Source organism: Camelina sativa, chromosome 5 (genome assembly GCF_000633955.1).
Source record: "Camelina sativa cultivar DH55 chromosome 5, Cs, whole genome shotgun sequence".
NCBI classification, from domain to species: domain Eukaryota; kingdom Viridiplantae; phylum Streptophyta; class Magnoliopsida; order Brassicales; family Brassicaceae; genus Camelina; species Camelina sativa.
In genome coordinates, this window is record NC_025689.1 from 30,676,974 (window position 1) to 30,694,723 (window position 17,750).

General features: G+C 38.4%; 1 protein-coding gene, 2 non-coding genes and 1 pseudogene across 5 annotated transcripts in view; 2 read left to right on the plus strand and 2 right to left on the minus strand.

Moving 5' to 3' along the window:
* The window catches only part of LOC104787953 (putative U-box domain-containing protein 42), a 5,054-nt gene extending 1,764 nt beyond the window's left edge, over window positions 1-3,290 (minus strand). Inside the window, exons 1-4 of one of the 3 annotated variants that reach the window (XM_010513619.2) lie at window positions 2,693-3,287; window positions 1,134-2,561; window positions 698-1,007; window positions 222-607 (exon numbers count right to left, since the gene is read on the minus strand). In XM_010513619.2, coding sequence (XP_010511921.1) covers window positions 222-607; window positions 698-1,007; window positions 1,134-2,561; window positions 2,693-2,698 — 2,130 coding nt within the window. In that variant the 5' untranslated portion in view covers window positions 2,699-3,287. Of the gene's footprint in view, window positions 1-5; window positions 608-697; window positions 2,562-2,692 lie in introns of all 3 variants that reach the window. The other 2 variants (XM_010513618.2, XM_019246088.1) reach the window with 2 other exon arrangements.
* Window positions 6,937-7,009, plus strand: TRNAF-GAA. Its single transcript has one exon. It is a non-coding gene; the product is annotated as a tRNA-Phe (tRNA).
* Window positions 7,788-7,860, plus strand: TRNAF-GAA. The gene has a single exon. It is a non-coding gene; the product is annotated as a tRNA-Phe (tRNA).
* On the minus strand, window positions 14,512-15,722 carry LOC104789723 (annotated as a pseudogene).

A 17,750-nucleotide genomic window follows, 5' to 3' on the forward strand; every position in this document is an offset into this window, starting at 1 on the left:
CCAATGTAGGGGGTAAGTGCTATCAGAAGTTTTAATGCCCCAACCCCCAATTCTTCATGAGGATTGTTGATGAGTTCTATCATGGCAAAGCTTGCGTCGGTTTCTTTGATCACTGAGACAATTGTTGCCATTGCTTTGGGTGATTTGGACAAGGATAGGAGAATCCTGATCAAATCAATGTTAAGATCATCTGGGCTTGAGTTCTTGAGCATGTGGATGATGTTGTATACAAAATAATCCGAGCCTAACGTGTGCCCATGAGTATTCACCTCAAATGTCTCATGTTCCAGCCCAGATTCCAGTATGTTTGCAAGTATTGTCGCAGCTTCATTCCTGGAGTTCATCAGATCACTGAACACTCGCTTGGTGAACATCTCTTCGACCATGATCTTGATGATGCCAACTTCTACTAGTATCTGGTTGTTGGGGTGATACAATGAAATATGAGCAAGTGCTTTGAAGGCAGCTCTTCTAGCGTCGATATTTTCACATTTCACCAGCCCAATGAGCGCAGGGCAAGCCTTCTCAGCTACGTAAGTTTTTTTCTCATGTCCAATATCGATTTCCACAAGGTATGCAGCCATCGCCACCTGAGTCTCTTCGCTCCCTGCCACATGTCATTCGGAAGTAAACTGATGTTAATCAACATCAATTCTATGTTTCACAAACTTTGAAGAGAAAAGCAGTAATGAATTACCTTCTGCTAGATGACCCAGAAGTGGTTCCAATAGCCCACTCTCTGCCATTTGCTTGATGTTCTCAGGACACTTCTCTAGATTTCTTAAGATTTGGTCTGATGTTTCAGACGCAAAGGCATCCAACTCTCTGTTATACTTTGCGGTAACTAACATCAAAATCGCCCCGGTAGCACTCCCAATCTTCTCACATGCATGTTGGGATTTCGAAAGCTCAAGCAGTAAGGCTAGTGCTACATGTCTTACAGGCTGGTGACTGCTTCCCAAAAATTTGATTATGCGTGACATAGTTATGGTCTTCACGATCATTTCCTGTAAGATAACTTTGAAATATAAAAGTCTATTGAAACAAGAAGTGTGTCTAGGAGAAAGAAATACAGCAGTGCATATCATGTAAGGTAGTGCTCTTGCATAATAGGTAAATGAAAGAGATCCAACCTTTCCATCATCAGCGTCTTCATCAGCCAGTGTCCTTAACAACTGTAGCAGTTCATACCTCACATCTTTACTTCTGTACGTCAGGTATCTATCAAGAAGCTGAATGATCCCAGCTTCACGGACTTGTACCTTGTTGTACTCTTTCCCTTCACAGGTCATTTGCAGATCTCGTAATGCATCGATAACCATACTTTCTGAACCGCCTAAGGATAAAGCTGCATGAGCCACTTTGATTCTTGCTGCCTCGTTTCGTACTTTCCATTCCTGAATGATGGTTTTCAAGACAACATTGACAGTTAATTCGGTGGTCAGCTTTTGCCCGGTAACTGGACAACTAATCTCATCGGAGTTTGCAAAACGTTCAAACCACTCTGTTACTGCTTTTCTTTCGCAGGTTACTCCTGTTTCTGTTGTGACTGGATCTTCCATTATCTCTTTGGTCAACGGGCAGATGAAAGCTTGGTATGGAGGCTCCATGAACTGTGTCACCTGTGGTAACATTGACAAGGATTCACTAAGATTACCATATTTTCTCTGGCTGCTAGCATTCGTACTCTGGCTTGGAATATCTGGTAACTCAGTAATTTGTGATTGTGATTCACTAAGATTTCCATACTTTCTATGGCTGCTTGTGCTGTGTCTTAGGGTATCTGGTATCTCGGTAATTTGTGATTGTGATTCACTAAGATTTCCATATCTCTGGCTGCTAACATTTGTGCTCTGGCTTGGGATATCTGGTATCTCGGTAATTTGTGATTGTGATTCACTAAGATTTCCATATCTCTGGCTGCTAACATTTGTGCTCTGGCTTGGGATATCTGGTATTTCGGTCATTTGGGATTGTGATTCACTATACATCATGTAACTTTCATAGGAAAATTCAGGATCAGTGGGATAGAGATCTGTCTCTATTTGCTCTGACACAATTTCCGGTGTATCCTTTGCAGAAAAATTCTGCTGCTCATTCTGTATCATCTCACTTTTACTACCATCTCCGATGTTAGCATTCTGCATCTCATTTGAAAGAGACTGGATAACAACTCCTATATATTCTTCCTCGTCAAATGTTGATTCTGATATGGACTGCAAAGTTTCACCCATCTGCTTGACAACGCCTTCAAAACCTGCCTCAATGCTTCTCAGATCAGTAGTTGGTTCGTGTCCGTTGCTTTCTTGAGATTTCTCAACCAGGTCCTTCGCCGCATCTATACTCTCGGATAGAGATTCAAAAATATCAATTGAACAGATGACGTTGCTCTCTGCTGTTTGTATCTCCATTAACACCACTGAAACTCGATAAAAGTAGCAAGCGCATTCAAGGAACTTCTCTGTTTCTGCTTGTAAGGACTCCAAAGATCTGATCACTTCGGAAATGGACCCCAACAACGATCCAATCAGTGTATCACTTGTGCCTATATCTTCTCGAGTCTGAGATCACAAAAATAGGAGAAAAGGTGAGAGATTCCGTTGGTTTGAGAATTGAGATGATTCGAAAGACATGTTCAAGAACTTTTTTGACGGTGCAAAAAGAAACAAGAGGAGATTATAGAAAGTCTTACCGACATCCCATTTGTTCAAAGCTGGTCTTGTCTCACTCTGATTGCCAAGTCTCCAAGTGTTACTTCATCTAGCAGAAGACTTGAAGGACACACTTGGTCCTCTGTTTCAGAGAAGTTGGAACCCACTAAAGGTAAATTTGTTTGCTCCGATGATGATTGAGGAGACGACTTTTTAGGAGGAAGTGGGGACACAGTTCCATGGGACTATGTAAAGAAGTTGAAGGAGTCAAATCAGAGTGCTTTGTTAAGCATTACGTTGTACATCCACGTAAAGCACCAAACATTTTTCTTTATCAAAACATGTGTTTGGAATTTGTTGACTTTGTTTGTTTCGTCTTGCACTATCTCTCTTCTGCAGATTGGTCAGACCACAAACCAAAGGGCGAATGATGATGGTTAGAAAAAGTTGATCTGAAACTTTCTGTAGTTTATTATTTTTGACATTTTCTAATATTTCATGTACTTTGAAAAAATAAAAGAAGGATAGGGTAGGTAGTGTCCAACGTCATTGTCTCTCTTTCTTTTATGGGTGTTGTTTGATGATAAAAAAATCTTGAATTGGTAAGATATGCCATTGATTTACATTGACTTGTATATATTTTGTCATGTTTGTTCTAGTCGTGCGGAATTATCTATGATCAAGTCGATGGTTTTTGGTTGGCTCTTGGAAATAATAAAAAACATATTTGACATTAGTAATTTAGTATAATATCAAAAGATATGAAGTTTTCTCATTATTTCCCATTCTTTTGAGTTTGTAATTCCTTAAGTTTTTACACAAATTACGTAGCTTGAAATTTCAAATTTCAGTTACCAAATGTAAAAAAATTATCAAAAGTTGATCGCAAAATTACATAATCGCGAGAGAAATAGAATGTATAAATTTATTACTTGGGAGCATAAATCATATATATAAAAGTAGACTTCCACTCTCTCCTTATTGGTGGATTGCTATTAAATGGCTTTGTAAATTTATTGCATTTGCAAATAACGTGGTCGGGAAGAGATTAAATTGATTCGTAATTTATGACATTATTCTAAATTTATTGCATTTGCAAATAACGTGGCCGGGAAGAGATTAAATTGGTTTGTAATTTATTGCATTATTGCATTATTGCATTCTCATTTATTTGCAGTGAATTGATATCAACATTGATTTCTCTCTTTCCGTTTTGCTCCATTTTGATAACATGGCCGGGAAGAGATTAAATTGATTCGTAATTTATTGCATTTCCATTAATTTGGAGTGAATTGATATCAAATTGGTTGCATGATTTCTCTCCTTACGTTTTCCTCCATCACCTGATCATTCTAAATTTATTGCATTCTCAAATAACGTGGCCAGGAAGAGACTAAATTGATTCGTAATTGCTATCATCATAAAATCATATATTCGAAAACGATCTGCATATTCGAAAACGAACTGCACAATTTATTGCATTGAATTGATTTTTCTCCTTAAATTCTATGAAATCATAACTGATCAATCTAAATTTATTGATCAATTCCCATATAAACAAATAAACATAAAATCATATATTTGAAAACGATCTGCTCCACGATTGTCTTTTTTACTCCACGTCTTCCTCTTTATTACACCATGCGATCTGCTTAAAATCCAAAATCGGGTCATTCTATATATGATTCAAGTTCAGAAGTACTATAGCTCAAATTCTGTTGCGATTGGTGATAGCAATATCGAGGACGAGAATGGGATATATCCGCCAGAGTATCTAAATTCACTTAAGTTCTCTGGTATAACAAATCATGTATTATCTTTAAAGGTTGGAGCACCAGTAATGCTACTGCGGAACCTGAACCAAAAAGAAGGTCTCTGCAATGGAACAAGAATGGTTATCACCAGGCTAGGAGAACGCGTCATCGAAGCAGAACTTCTCACCGGAACTCATGTTGGGAAGAATGTCATAATTCCAAGGATTATATTGTCACCGAACGACACGATTTATCCATTCACGCTAAGGCAACGATAATTCCCGATACGTTTATGCTACGCGATGACAATTAACAAGAGCCAAGGTCAAAGCCTAAAAAAGGTGGCTTTGTATCTACCCAATCCCGTCTTCAGCCATGGGCAACTGTATGTTGCCTTCTCACGAGTCACCTCTGCCCAAGGGCTAAAGGTCGTAAACATGAAGCCTCTTCATGACCAGCCAACAGTCAGTAATGTAGTCTACAAAGAAATTTACAACGGTCTACCACGGACAAACAGTAAGCCTTCTTTTATAAATTTTTCACAGAACAAATTACATCCTCTTCATATCTTACATATCTTATTGCAGGACATCAAGAAGTTTACCCAAATATGGAAAACAAGACTTCGCCAATACCAAAAGTAAGTTATAACTAAGAGGCTGTATCCCTCTCTTTTACATCTGTATCCCTCTCTGTTTCATCTCCGTAAAAAACAGAGAGTATATGATTTCATCACGATTAAAATCCAGCTTTTTTTGGTGGTCACAGGCAGACAAGAAAAAAGTGCTACCCCATTTCAGGCCACCAAAAAACATCACAACAGCAAACTGGGCAGGGGATTGCAATGTCGTCAGATTACTTACTTTGTTTTTTTTTTTTTTTAAATCAAACACGGGCTAAGTTACTCTGTTCTTTTCTTAAAAAACAATATCCCCAGATGAATAAAATTTAATACTTTAACATTTCTTTAAGTTACTCTGTTCTGTACCCATTATTCGAAATTCTATTATAAAACCACACGGGATAGAGGCCCAGGGGCTAGGTGAAAACAATGGAAGCTCTTTATTTGAACAGAGAGCCTGAAAAATTATTAACGACCCAATATACTCAGACTAACAGGAAAAAAAACATTAAATGACCTCTAAAAAAATATACAAAAAGCCCTAATTGAGGCCCACACACCAAGAATACGAAACAAACAAGACCGTACGTTATCACAATAAACCACGACTGCAGCATTAAAATACAAAAAAAAACTTGAATTCAAAAAGTGACAATAATCTTTCTATATGACCAAAACGTTTAAAACCCAGCCAAGAAAAACGGAACTTATTACTAAATGACAAAATCCCAAATAAAAACCCATAAATGCAAAATAGAAAGGGAAAAATTAATAATTAAATCACTTTAAAACCATAAAAAGCCATTTCACTAAAATATAACTCATATCCAAAAATTCTACATTCATTCCTCCCACAATTTTTCCTTGGAAAAAAAGGGAAAAAATTAAAAAATATTTTAGTAAGCTAAACTTATAATCACATATATATAATCTATAACATAAAAATATCTATTAAATATTATGTACATACTTCGCTCCATCATTTCCTAAACTCAAATATAACCATATATCAACAAAAACTATATTCATTCCTCCCACAATTTTTCCTTGGAAAAAAGGGAAAAAATTAAAAAATATTTTAGTAAGCTAAACTTATAATCACATATATATAATCTATAACATAAAAATATATATTAAATATTATATACATACTTCGCTCCATCATTTCCTAAACTCAAATATAACCATATATCAACAAAAACATTAAACAGACACGACCTTATTGATATTCGACCAAAACATAGGCATAGAAACATAATAATTTACAAAGAAGATACACTTATATTGTACACACAGTAGGACAAATTCAAACACCTATGCCTAATTAAACACATCTAAATAAAATGGTATAAAGATATAGTCTATATATACAAATCCCTTGATAACCTGTATATGCCTAATTAAAACAAAATAATATGAAAGAAAAAACGCTGAAGATAAAAAAGAAAACAAGAAGAAGCCAACTACACCACAATCCACGTGTTGCGTGGGGAAGCACCTAGTCATATAATATACCAGAGGGCATATTACTTAAAATGTATGTGTTTGTAGATCCTGACCAATTACAATCATTTGTCAAACATGATAATTTAAAGGTTGTAAGGAAAGCACTGCATCAAAACTGTATACTTTAGAAGGAGGAGCGAGCAAATTAAACAAAGCAGTTTCAATACAAAATAAAACGACTAATGGAGACTCTTTCTTGAAAAGCAAGAAAAGTTTCTTAGGCTTCCACTTACACAAATCCAATAAGTAGGAAAGATGTTCAAAACACCAAACCAACAAGATATTAAAGATAGAGGCAGCGATCAATACAAAACACATCCCAAGTTAATAATAAGAGACGTTAGGACACTTCTTCCCACCTATGGCATGTTTCTATTATACGATATGTATAAATAAACAAAAAGCGGGGATAGCTCAGTTGGGAGAGCGTTAGACTGAAGATCTGAAGGTCGCGTGTTCGATCCACGCTCACCGCATTTTCCTTTTCTTTTTTTATCATCACAACTTCTTAGCTAAGCGCAAAGTCGAGATAGTATATCTAATTCTCAAAAGATCTTTATTTGTATGTAAGTATGAACTTTGAAGACAATGGATATGCATTAAAGTTTGTAAATACAACTCAAAGTCTGAAATTGAAAACCTAAACTTTACTATAAGAACTTGAAATTAAACAGAACGATAATGCATACTATGAAGAAAAAAAAAAGATAGATAATAATCATGGAAAAAAATAGAATGATTTTTTGTGGTTGAAGGCTAATGGTGAGCCATCTTTACATTTAAAAAGAGGTCTCCGCCGCTGTCGACAAAGTAAATACAGTACCAAATTGCTAGTAGTGTTAATGCAAATTCCATAAAGTGGAAACTAAATTGCTAGGGTCGTTTGCTAAAACATCTCATCCCTTGAACCTAATATAAAAACTGTAAACATTAGGAGCAAGCAAACTAAACAGATTCAAGATGAAGCTGACTAATGGAGACACTTTCTTGAAAAGCAAGAAAAGTTCTTAGGCTTCTACTAAAGGACAGTAGTACTTAAACAAATTTAATAAGTAGGAAAGATATTGAAAACACCAAACCAACGAGATAATAAAAGATAAAGACAGCAATGAATACAAAACACATCCTAAATTGATAATTTTTTTTTTTTTTGACAAATCCTAAATTGATAATACGAGATAATTTATGATTTGAGGACAATTCTTCCCACATATGGCATGTTCCTCTTATACAATATGAAAAGGTAAACATGAAGCAGGGATAGCTCAGTTGGGAGAGCGCCAGATTGAAGATCTGAAGGTTGCGTGTTCGATCCACGCTCACCGCATTTTTTTTCTTTTTTTTTTTATCATCACAACTTCTCATTAGTCTTGAACGGTTTCCTATCATTGATGGCTTGATGCTTTCCTTGTCGATCAAAAAACATTCTCTCAACTTTGAACACAAAGGGCAACACCATAAGTGGTTATCACTCCATAGTAAAAAATTTCCTTGTCACAAATCTCTAATTAAACACAACTTATGTCCTTTATGTCCTTTATCACTAGGAGTGTCAAAATAGGTAGAAACCCATGGGTTTACCCTGTTTGTCTATTATTTTAACGGGTATAGGTTATGTTTTTAAACCCATATAAATAAATAGATTTTGATAGGTTCGTCCAACGGATTCATGGTTTATCGGATAAATCCATTAGAGTTATGGGTTACTCATGGGTTTAATCGAAAAAAACAAAAATAATATATATATATATACTATTATATATATATATGTATATATTAATATGTAAAAATATCTAAAATGTATGTTAAGTTTTTTTTCTTTGCTAAAAATAAAAAGAAGTAAACAATAATATATATGTCAATGATTTAAAATAAATGTAAAACATTTCTATTTTAATATCTATATATTTTTTCTTAAAACTTTGGTTGGTTTTATAATTCTATTTTGTATAAAATGTTATAGATTAAATATTAATTAATTATTTTATTTTATTTATATATGGGTAACTCATATAACCCATTTAGCCATTGAATTTTATATAATTAGATTTGGGTATATAAATTTAATTCATTATAATAAATGGGTCGGGTTGAACCCGCCCACGAAAGTCTGAACCCATGTGATACGGATTGGGTCTGGTTAGGTTACCTATTTTGACACCTCTATTTATCAGAAAACTAGGGACAAAATCGAGACTATATATCTAATTCTCAAAAAAATCTTTATTTGTATATAAGTATTAACTTCCAAGACAATCCATACGCATATTCTATAGATAAGAAGAGCCATACAACGATACAATAGATGCGCAAACTCTATCTACTCGTATGAGCTGTTTGAGATTAGCCGAATATTCTCTTCTTAATTGTGAATACAACTCAAAGTCTGAAATAGAAAGCCTAATCTTCACTATAAGAACTTGAAATAATAAAGAAATATAATGCATACTATGAAGAAAAAAAAGATAATGCAATCATGGAAAAAAATTTAGAATGACCTTTTTGGTTTAACGCTAATGGTGAGCCATCTTTACATTTATAAAAAAGATGTTTCAGTTTCAGCTGTCGACCAAGTAAATATGGTTGCTTAAAATTGAAAAAATAGGTTGAACAAAATTGAGTTGAATATTATTTAACTCATTTATCTCCAAAATAGTGGTTGAACAAGTTGATCATTTTTGTTGTAGGATTAGTTTATTTTTTCAATCTTTTAAGTTGAACGGGCTGAATAGCTTTTTTCAACCTCTTCAACTTTTTCAATGTAAATTGTGAAAATTGGTTGAATAATTTTTTTCAACCTGTTCAATCTCTTCAACCATGTAACCATTTGCACCCAAAGCACCAGATTGTTAGTAGTGTTAATGCAAATTCCATAAACTAGACACTATATTGCTAAGGTCGGTTGCTAAAACATCTCATCCTTTGAACGAAATATCAGAAAACTGATACTTTAAGAGCAAGCACACTAAACATATTCAAGATAAAGTTAAATGACTAATAGATTAGAGATTCTTTCTTGAAACGCAAGAAATGTGTCTTAGGTTTCTTAATAACAATCAATACTTTAGAATCCCAAAATAAGTTTGAAATTAAGAAGTCCAACATGTAAGGAGAGAATGTTATTGTATATATCAAGAGTAATTACAAGAGAACATATATATACAGTACTCGTAAGAGCCTCTAGGTCTAACAGATATGGAAGTTAATATACAAGGGAAGAAGATATCGTAATATTAATGTCATGATATTGTGTATCCTTAACATCCCCCCTCAAGATGGAGGGGCTGAAGCAACTCCGATCTTGGACCGTAGTTGGAGAAACCGTTGACGAGATAAAGGCTTCGTTAATGCATCTGCAAGCTGATCTGCGGTATGTACATGTGCAACACGAAGACTGCCATTCTGTACCTGACCCCGGATGAAGTGATAATCAATAGCAATGTGTTTCATTCTGGAATGGAACACAGGGTTGGCACAAAGAAACGTGGCTCCAACATTGTCACAGTATATGACTGGTGGAGCAGTGTGTGTTATGCCGAGTTCAGTGAGGAGACTGCAAATCCACCGTAGTTCTGATGCCGTGTTTGCCACGGCCCTGTATTCTGCTTCAGTCGAAGAACGTGCCACACCATTCTGTTTCTTGGCAGACCATGAAATGGGATTGCATCCAAGATAGACTATGTAGGCATTGGTGGACACATAGTCATGTGAGTCCCCAGCCCAGTCAGCATCAGAGTAAGCGTGTAATGAGAGGGGTGTTGTAGCAGAGAAGAAAATGCCGTGTGTTGGAGTGCCAGCAAGATAACGAAGGATTCGTTTGGCTGCCTGCCAATGGATATCTGTCGGCCTGTGCATAAATTGTGAGAGCCGATTGACAGCATACGCAATGTCGAGGCGAGTGAAGGCAAGATATTGGAGACTTCCAACCAGCTTGCGATACGTCGTTGGATCAGAGAGTGGTGTTCCTGTGGTGAGCGTGAGCTTCGGAGACGAGGCCATCGGTGTAGTGACAGCATTGGCATCTGTCATATTGTAGTGATGAAGCAAGTCGACAATGTATTTCCTTTGAGAGAGATGGAGTCCCTTTGATGTGCGGTGTGCTTCTAGACCAAGGAAATAGTTAAGATCTTCAGGGTCCTTGACAGAGAATCGTTCAGCCAAGAGAGTGAGAATCCGAGTGATATCAGCTCCACTGCTTCCTGTGACTAATATGTCATCAACATAAACAAGAAGATAAACATAATCTTTTCCATTCTGAAGCACAAAGAGAGATGTATCCGCCAGGGAATTGACAAAGCCAAGACCGACCAAGTAATTTCTAAGCTCATTGTACCATGCCCTGGGTGCCTGTTTGAGTCCATAAATAGCTTTCCGAAGACGACAGACATGAGTGGGAAAGTCAGTGTTGACAAACCCGGGAGGCTGTTCCATATAAACTTCTTCATCAAGAGTCCCTTGGAGGAAGGCGTTGTTCACATCAAGCTGTTTGATCGGCCAGGCTTTGGAGACAGCAACATCTAGAACGAGTCGAATCGTTGTGGATTTGATGACGGGGCTGAATGTCTCTGTGTAATCACGTCCAAGTTGCTGAGAGTAGCCTTTAGCAACGAGCCTCGCTTTGCACCTGCCAAGAGAGCCATTAGGAAGAAACTTATTCTTATACACCCATTTACAACCAACGACATTAAAGTGAGGTTGTCGAGGAACTAGATCAAGGGTTTGATTTTGAGCAAAAGCATCAATCTCCGTTGACATTGCTCCTCTCCATTTCTTGTCTTTGAGAGCCTGGTTCACAGTTGTGGGTTCTGGTGGAATGTGTTTGGATAGGGCAACAGAGAGGTTGAGTTTTGAGGTTGGTTTGGTGATGTTGTTTTTCCGGCGTGTTTTCATCGGATGGTGATTATCAGGAGTGGGTTGCGGTTGAGGTTGAGGATTAATTGGGAGTTGAGGAGATGAACTCGGGTTTGATGGAATAGGAGGTTGTGGATTTGGGTTTGTGGATGATGGATTGTTAATGGGCTGTAACGAAGGTTGACGGGCTTGAGGAGTCGGATTTGTAGATGAGATACGGCGAGTGTATTGTCGTAGTTGGGCCGGTTGGTGGGCTTGTGAGGTTTGTGAGGGTCCATCTGTTGCAGCACTAACACGATCTCTGTTGTCAGTCTCCCTAGGTACTGTCCGGTGAAGCTCCGAGCTCGAGGGGTCGGGAAGAAGTGGCGTTACGAGTGGCGACGGTGGTGGCAAAGGAGGTGACGGCGGTGTGGGTTGAGGCTGTGTCGGAGGAGAAAGAGTATTTGACGGAATGACAACGGCAGCAGGATGTGGGAAGAAGTCAGATGGAGATTCGGTGGTGGGTGCGATTGGAGAGCCTGGACTCCGAAACATAAAGCTCTGTTCGTCAAATCGGACATGGCGGGAGACATAGATCCGACCAGAGGTAGGTTGAAGACATAAATATGCGTTTTGGGTGAGAGAGTAGCCCAAGAACACACATGGTGTTGACCGATTTTCTAATTTGTTGTTGGTGTAGGGACGTAACCATGGGAAACATAGACACCCAAATACACGAAGTTTTGTGTAATTTGGGGCTGTGCCAAACAGCTTCTGTAGCGGGTTCTCCATGTTTAGGACTGGTGTGGGAAGGCGATTGATGAGATATACAGCAGCAGCAAAGGCATAAGTCCAATACTTGTTGGGCATTCCAGCGTGTGTCAGAAGGGATAGACCGGTTTCCACTATGTGACGATGTTTCCTTTCAGATATTCCATTGTGTTCAGGAGTGTGAGGTGGAGTGGTGAGGTGAGTGATGCCGGCACCAGACAGGTATGACTTGAGAGCTATGAATTCCCCTCCGTTGTCTGTGTAGAAGGTACCAATGCGTTTGTTGAATTTGTTTTCAACCAGGCCTTTGAAGGTGATGAATGTGTCTCGAACTTGAGCTTTTGTTTTGAGGGGATAGATCCAGGTATAGCGGGTATAGTGATCAACTAAGACAAGATAATATTTGAAGTTGTCGATAGATAGAATTGGAGAGGTCCAAACGTCTGAGAAAATAATTTCGAGTGGGTTATTTGAAACAATAGAGGTGTGAGAGAAAGGTAGCTTATGGCTTTTATTGATAGCACAATCAGTGCACAACATAGACTGTGCATCTGATTGTAAATGAGGAAGAGAAAAAGAGGAAACAATTGATTTAAGAATAGAGTGTGAGGGGTGGCCTAAGCGAGAGTGCCAGTCTTTTAAAGAGGGATGGGATGAGGATGGGGACGCAAAGAAGGATTGGATGATAGATGAAGACACCGGCCACTCGTAAAGCTCCCCTCTAGTTTTCCCTTGGAGTAATGGGACCCCCGAGATCAGATCCTTCACCTGAAAGTAAGCAGGGAAAAATTCAACAGAGACCTCGTTAGAGTTACAAAGACGGTAAACAGAAATGAGATTTTTGTGAATGTTAGGAACACATAGAACATTGGTAAGGGATAATGGTTTAGAGAGGGAGGATAAGGAGAGTGAACCAGTGTGAGTGATTGGAATACCCGAACCATCACCAATGAGAACAGAGTCGTTGCCATGATATGGTTAGTGGAGAGAGAGATTGCCGAGGTCGCTGGTCATATGATGAGTGGCACCACTGTCAAGCAACCATGGAGTTGTCTGCTGGGATTGACCAAGTGCGAGGTTGGCTCGCGGTTGCCAAGGACGAAACGGAGATGGTAACAGACCACTCTGATTGCCGTATTGACGCGGTTGCTGGAGTTGCGAACAACGTCTTGCACTGTGACCAAACACACCGCAAATCTGACACTTACCTTGATATCCTCGTGTCATGCGGGTGTCATGTCGTGTGTTCTGTTTGTTGTTGTTCCAGTGCTGGTTTTGGCGAGGAGACTGTTTGCCAGAATTACCAGGACGAGAGGTGGCGATATGAGCAGAGGTTGGTCCCGTAGTTGTGGTGGAGTGAGCGACGGCCAAGAGCTTGGCCTCCTTGTTGATGAGCTTTTCATGCACTTCGAGAATTGACGGGGGAGTCTCACGACCTTCCACTTGATCAATAACAGATTTGTAGTCTTCGGAGAGACCACCAAAGATGTACTCAAGTTGTTCTTCATGCGCAAGGGGTTTGCCAAGAAGAGACAGTTGATCGAATCGAGTGGTAAGAGATTGCATATAATCATCAATAGATTTTTCACCTTTGGAAGCTTGCTTGAGTTGCAGGCGAATTTGCTGAATATGTCCCCAGCTAGGATTGGCATAGGTTGTGGAGATCGTTTTCCACATTTCTGCAGAGGATTTGGTTTTGGACACCAGCGGTTGCAGAGTCGGAGAGAGAGTGCCCAGAAGACCACTGTAGATGAGTTTGTCTTGTCTTTTCCACATCTTGTACGCTGGATTTGGTGTTGGTGGGTTGGTGCTGGTGAGCATCTGATCTGGTGGAACAGAGGATCCGTCAACATAGCCAGCAAGCTCGTATCCGTCAAGGAGGGAATGGACCTGAAGACTCCAGGTCATGTAGTTCGTAGAGGTGAGCTTAGTAATGTTCATCATGTTGATGTTGAGAAGACCTTGAGTGGTGTCAACAGCTTCGGCAGCAACAGCCATGGCAGACAGAAACGAGAGAGAGAGAAAAGAAAATAGGAAAAGAAGAAAGAAAATTAGAGATCTGAGATGAAAGAACAGAAAGAGAGGCGGCTGCAAGAGAAATGAATTAGGGTATCGATAGGCTCTGATACCATGTAAGGAGAGAATGTTATTGTATATATCAAGAGTAATTACAAGAGAACATATATATACAGTACTCGTAAGAGCCTCTAGGTCTAACAGATATGGAAGTTAATATACAAGGGAAGAAGATATCGTAATATTAATGTCATGATATTGTGTATCCTTAACACAAAACACCAAATCGACGGCACAATGAAGATAGAGACTACCGAAGAATACAAAACAACACCCTAAATTAATTGACAAATCTTCTCTCCTATTGGGATATTGTGGGAGGAAGCCAAAACATGCGACCGGGTGGTGGAGTAGAGTCGGAGTCCGAGAGATAGCGGATAGTACGAGAGGCGAGATCACATATGCCAAAACCAGAACCATGGCCGGCAAAGTAAACCGAGTTAGGTTTAAGACCAGGGAAGTCCTTAGCAGAGAGACAGAAGGATTCGTTTTCGCCCAAGAAAATGCAAAGATCACCAATGTCATCGGTGTAAGGACCAGTCCCTTGCTCTTCGTCTTGCCTAAACACCATGATCTTGTGGGTCTTCCTGCGAAGGTCTTTGCTGTTGTTGTAACGTGCGTCTCCCCATGGCGCAACTTCTCCTTTGTCCGTAAATCTCTCCACAAACCTGACCAACAACACATATTTCATGTAACTAAGCAAAGCAGAGAGAAAGACAAAGAAAAGGTTAAACTAATGAGTTTTTTTTTTTTTAATTATTACCAAACAACGATGAAGGATTGGCCGGAAGATGACTCGACGAGTTGCTGTTGAATCTTGAAACGAGAAAGACGCATTTCGTTGTCCAACTCTGGCATTTCTTCTAGAAAGTTAGAAAAGACGAACCTCTTGTAGCCACAAACCGGAGTGTTTAAACCGGTTTTAGGTGTGAAATCGGTTGGACCGGTGTAGTCAGGGTTACAGTTGTTCAAGTAAAACCTCCGGTCTCTGTCCGAGTAAATGACAGTAGAAGAGAGAAAAGATGGACAAGGCACGTCGATGCGAGTCTACGCCGAGTCACCAGGACCACAAAGACTGACTCGTGACCCGTAAAACTTGACGGCGACCACACAGTGTGGTGAGACAGAGACATTAACAACATGTTCATATTTGTCTCTGGCTATTGGAGGCAGAGATATGATCTTCTTGGAGGGGTTTAAGATGTTAGCGAGACGCACTGTTGAATCTTTCTTGTTCACAAAAGCTAACCATCCTCTTGATGATCCGATCCTGTGAGATTTGTAAACCTCCTTTGGTAGAATCTTGCTTTCGATCTTCACTTGCTCTTGCTTCCTTGGATCGTAGAGGTTGAAGTTGACGACTTTTCCACCACAAGGAGATTTTCCGACAAGATCGCTTCCGAGGAGGAGATACGGTGTCGTCGCCGCCGTCGAGAATTCCGATCGCCGGAAACAGAGGATCCGGTTCCGAGATGTTGAAAGCTTCGAGATTCGGCACAAGATCAGAGACATTGTTTTAGAAACCCTAATTCGCTTTTCGACAGGAGAATCAAAAGACAATAAAACCCTAAACACCCAAAACTCTGCCTCTTTCCTTGGGGATCAATTTATTAGAGGTGCAAAATAAAAGGTTTTTTTTTTTTTTTTGCAAAATAGAATAGATCATCAATACGCTGTCGTGTGAACCCTAGCCAATCTTCCTCTCGTCTCCAGTGTCACTTTACTTAATGCTCTCCTCATGTTGTTCATATTTCAAATTTCCAAGGTCGAGATTTCTTCCTTGTAAAGTGTAAACCATTCGTTGAGCAAGCAAATTCCTTCTTATATAGACGAGCTAGAATCTGGGGGAGGCCACCATTTCCATAACCGGAAATTGTGGTCAGAGACTCGAGTCGCTCTAAAACAAGTAAAATTTGTATTTTGCTCGACGCTTTTATATTTTCACAACTCTTTTCTCTCGAGTGTTTTAGAGACATATATAATGCATGTAGTATCTTCTAGTCAAAACGGCTCTGTGCTTCTTTTTCTATCTTTAAATTAATCTAAAATAAATTGGTATCCTCATTTTAGTTTATTGTTTTAATTTAATCATGCATCATGGAAAATTTATAATGAGTGCTCTATGGCATATAATAAAGGTGTTGACCTCTTCCAATTTAGTTTTAGCAAAAAAAAAAAAATTCAAAACAACACACAAGATCATCGTAGTTATTAAGAAAACAGCTACTTAAACCGATCTTGAAACAGTGAAATTAATATCTGAAAACAAAATGCAAAATTGAATAATAGAGTCATACTCATTCTATAATATAAAATAATACTACTAGCTAGTGAATTCAAGTGAGAACTCGTTAAATTAATTTCCTTATTTAATTTAGGTCCTCAATTCTTGTTATTTAATAAAAATTTAACACATCCGAATATTAAAAATTTCATCTGTGCCTTTCTCGAAGCTATGAAACTTCTTTTCTTTTGTTAAAATAAACGTATCACTATCGCATTTCCAACTTATTAACTTACAGTACTATCACTATGTCTATGTATCCCAATACTAGCAAGTAATGAGTACCACTATGGCACTATATATCAAGTAGGTCAACATGCAGCTGCCTCTGGTCAGACCAGACTGGTCTGGTGTAAATGTATAATAATTACGCAACTAAAGACTGTTGTTTTCTTATACATCAAGTACAAGTGATATTCGTTCTGATTTATACTAGTACCACACTACCACATAAAATAGATAACCAAAAGATTTAACAACTGAAATGTATCTGTATGTACGGATGGTGGTGACACATGAAATGAGTTTTCCAAAGAAACTATTTTTGACCAAAGAAAATTATTTTCTTTATTACATGTTATTTTACTTATATAAATGATCATGAATATATATCATGCGAACTTTATAAAGGTTAGTGAGTATAAAACTGAAGAGGCGTTTGAATAGAGGAATACGTGGTCCTGTGAGTTTTACACAAATTACATAGCTTGAAATTTCAAATTTCAGTTACCAAATGTCAAGAAAAAATCAAGAGTTGATAGCAAAAATACATAATCGCGAGAGAAATAGAATGTATAAATTTATTACTTTTTTTGGACAAACAGATCTTGTATTCATTCAAACAACAAGATAAATGGTTACAAAGGTTAAGAATTTTCCGAAAGCAAAGCTTGATACAACAACAAGAAACAAAGTGAAAGATAGATAAATCAACAACATATCCAAAAGATATTGGAGACTTGGGCAATAAAGCACCAAGCCACAAGAAATTCCAAGGGAAGTCGATGCCATATTCAAGACCAAGGCAGGAACATGGGAGATAGTCCTTTATCAGTTGATAGTGGGACATTCAGAGGGTTTCCAAAGCCGAGAGACAAGGTGGATTGATCTGCTCAAAGGCGAGGAGGAGGGTGATTGGAGGTTGAAGGTCGGATAAGGCTTATTTGAAGAGATTTCGGTAACCACCACTCCATGGAGCTGGGGTCATAATGTCGACAATCTTCAGACTTATGCAAGGGAGAACCATCTTCCTGGCT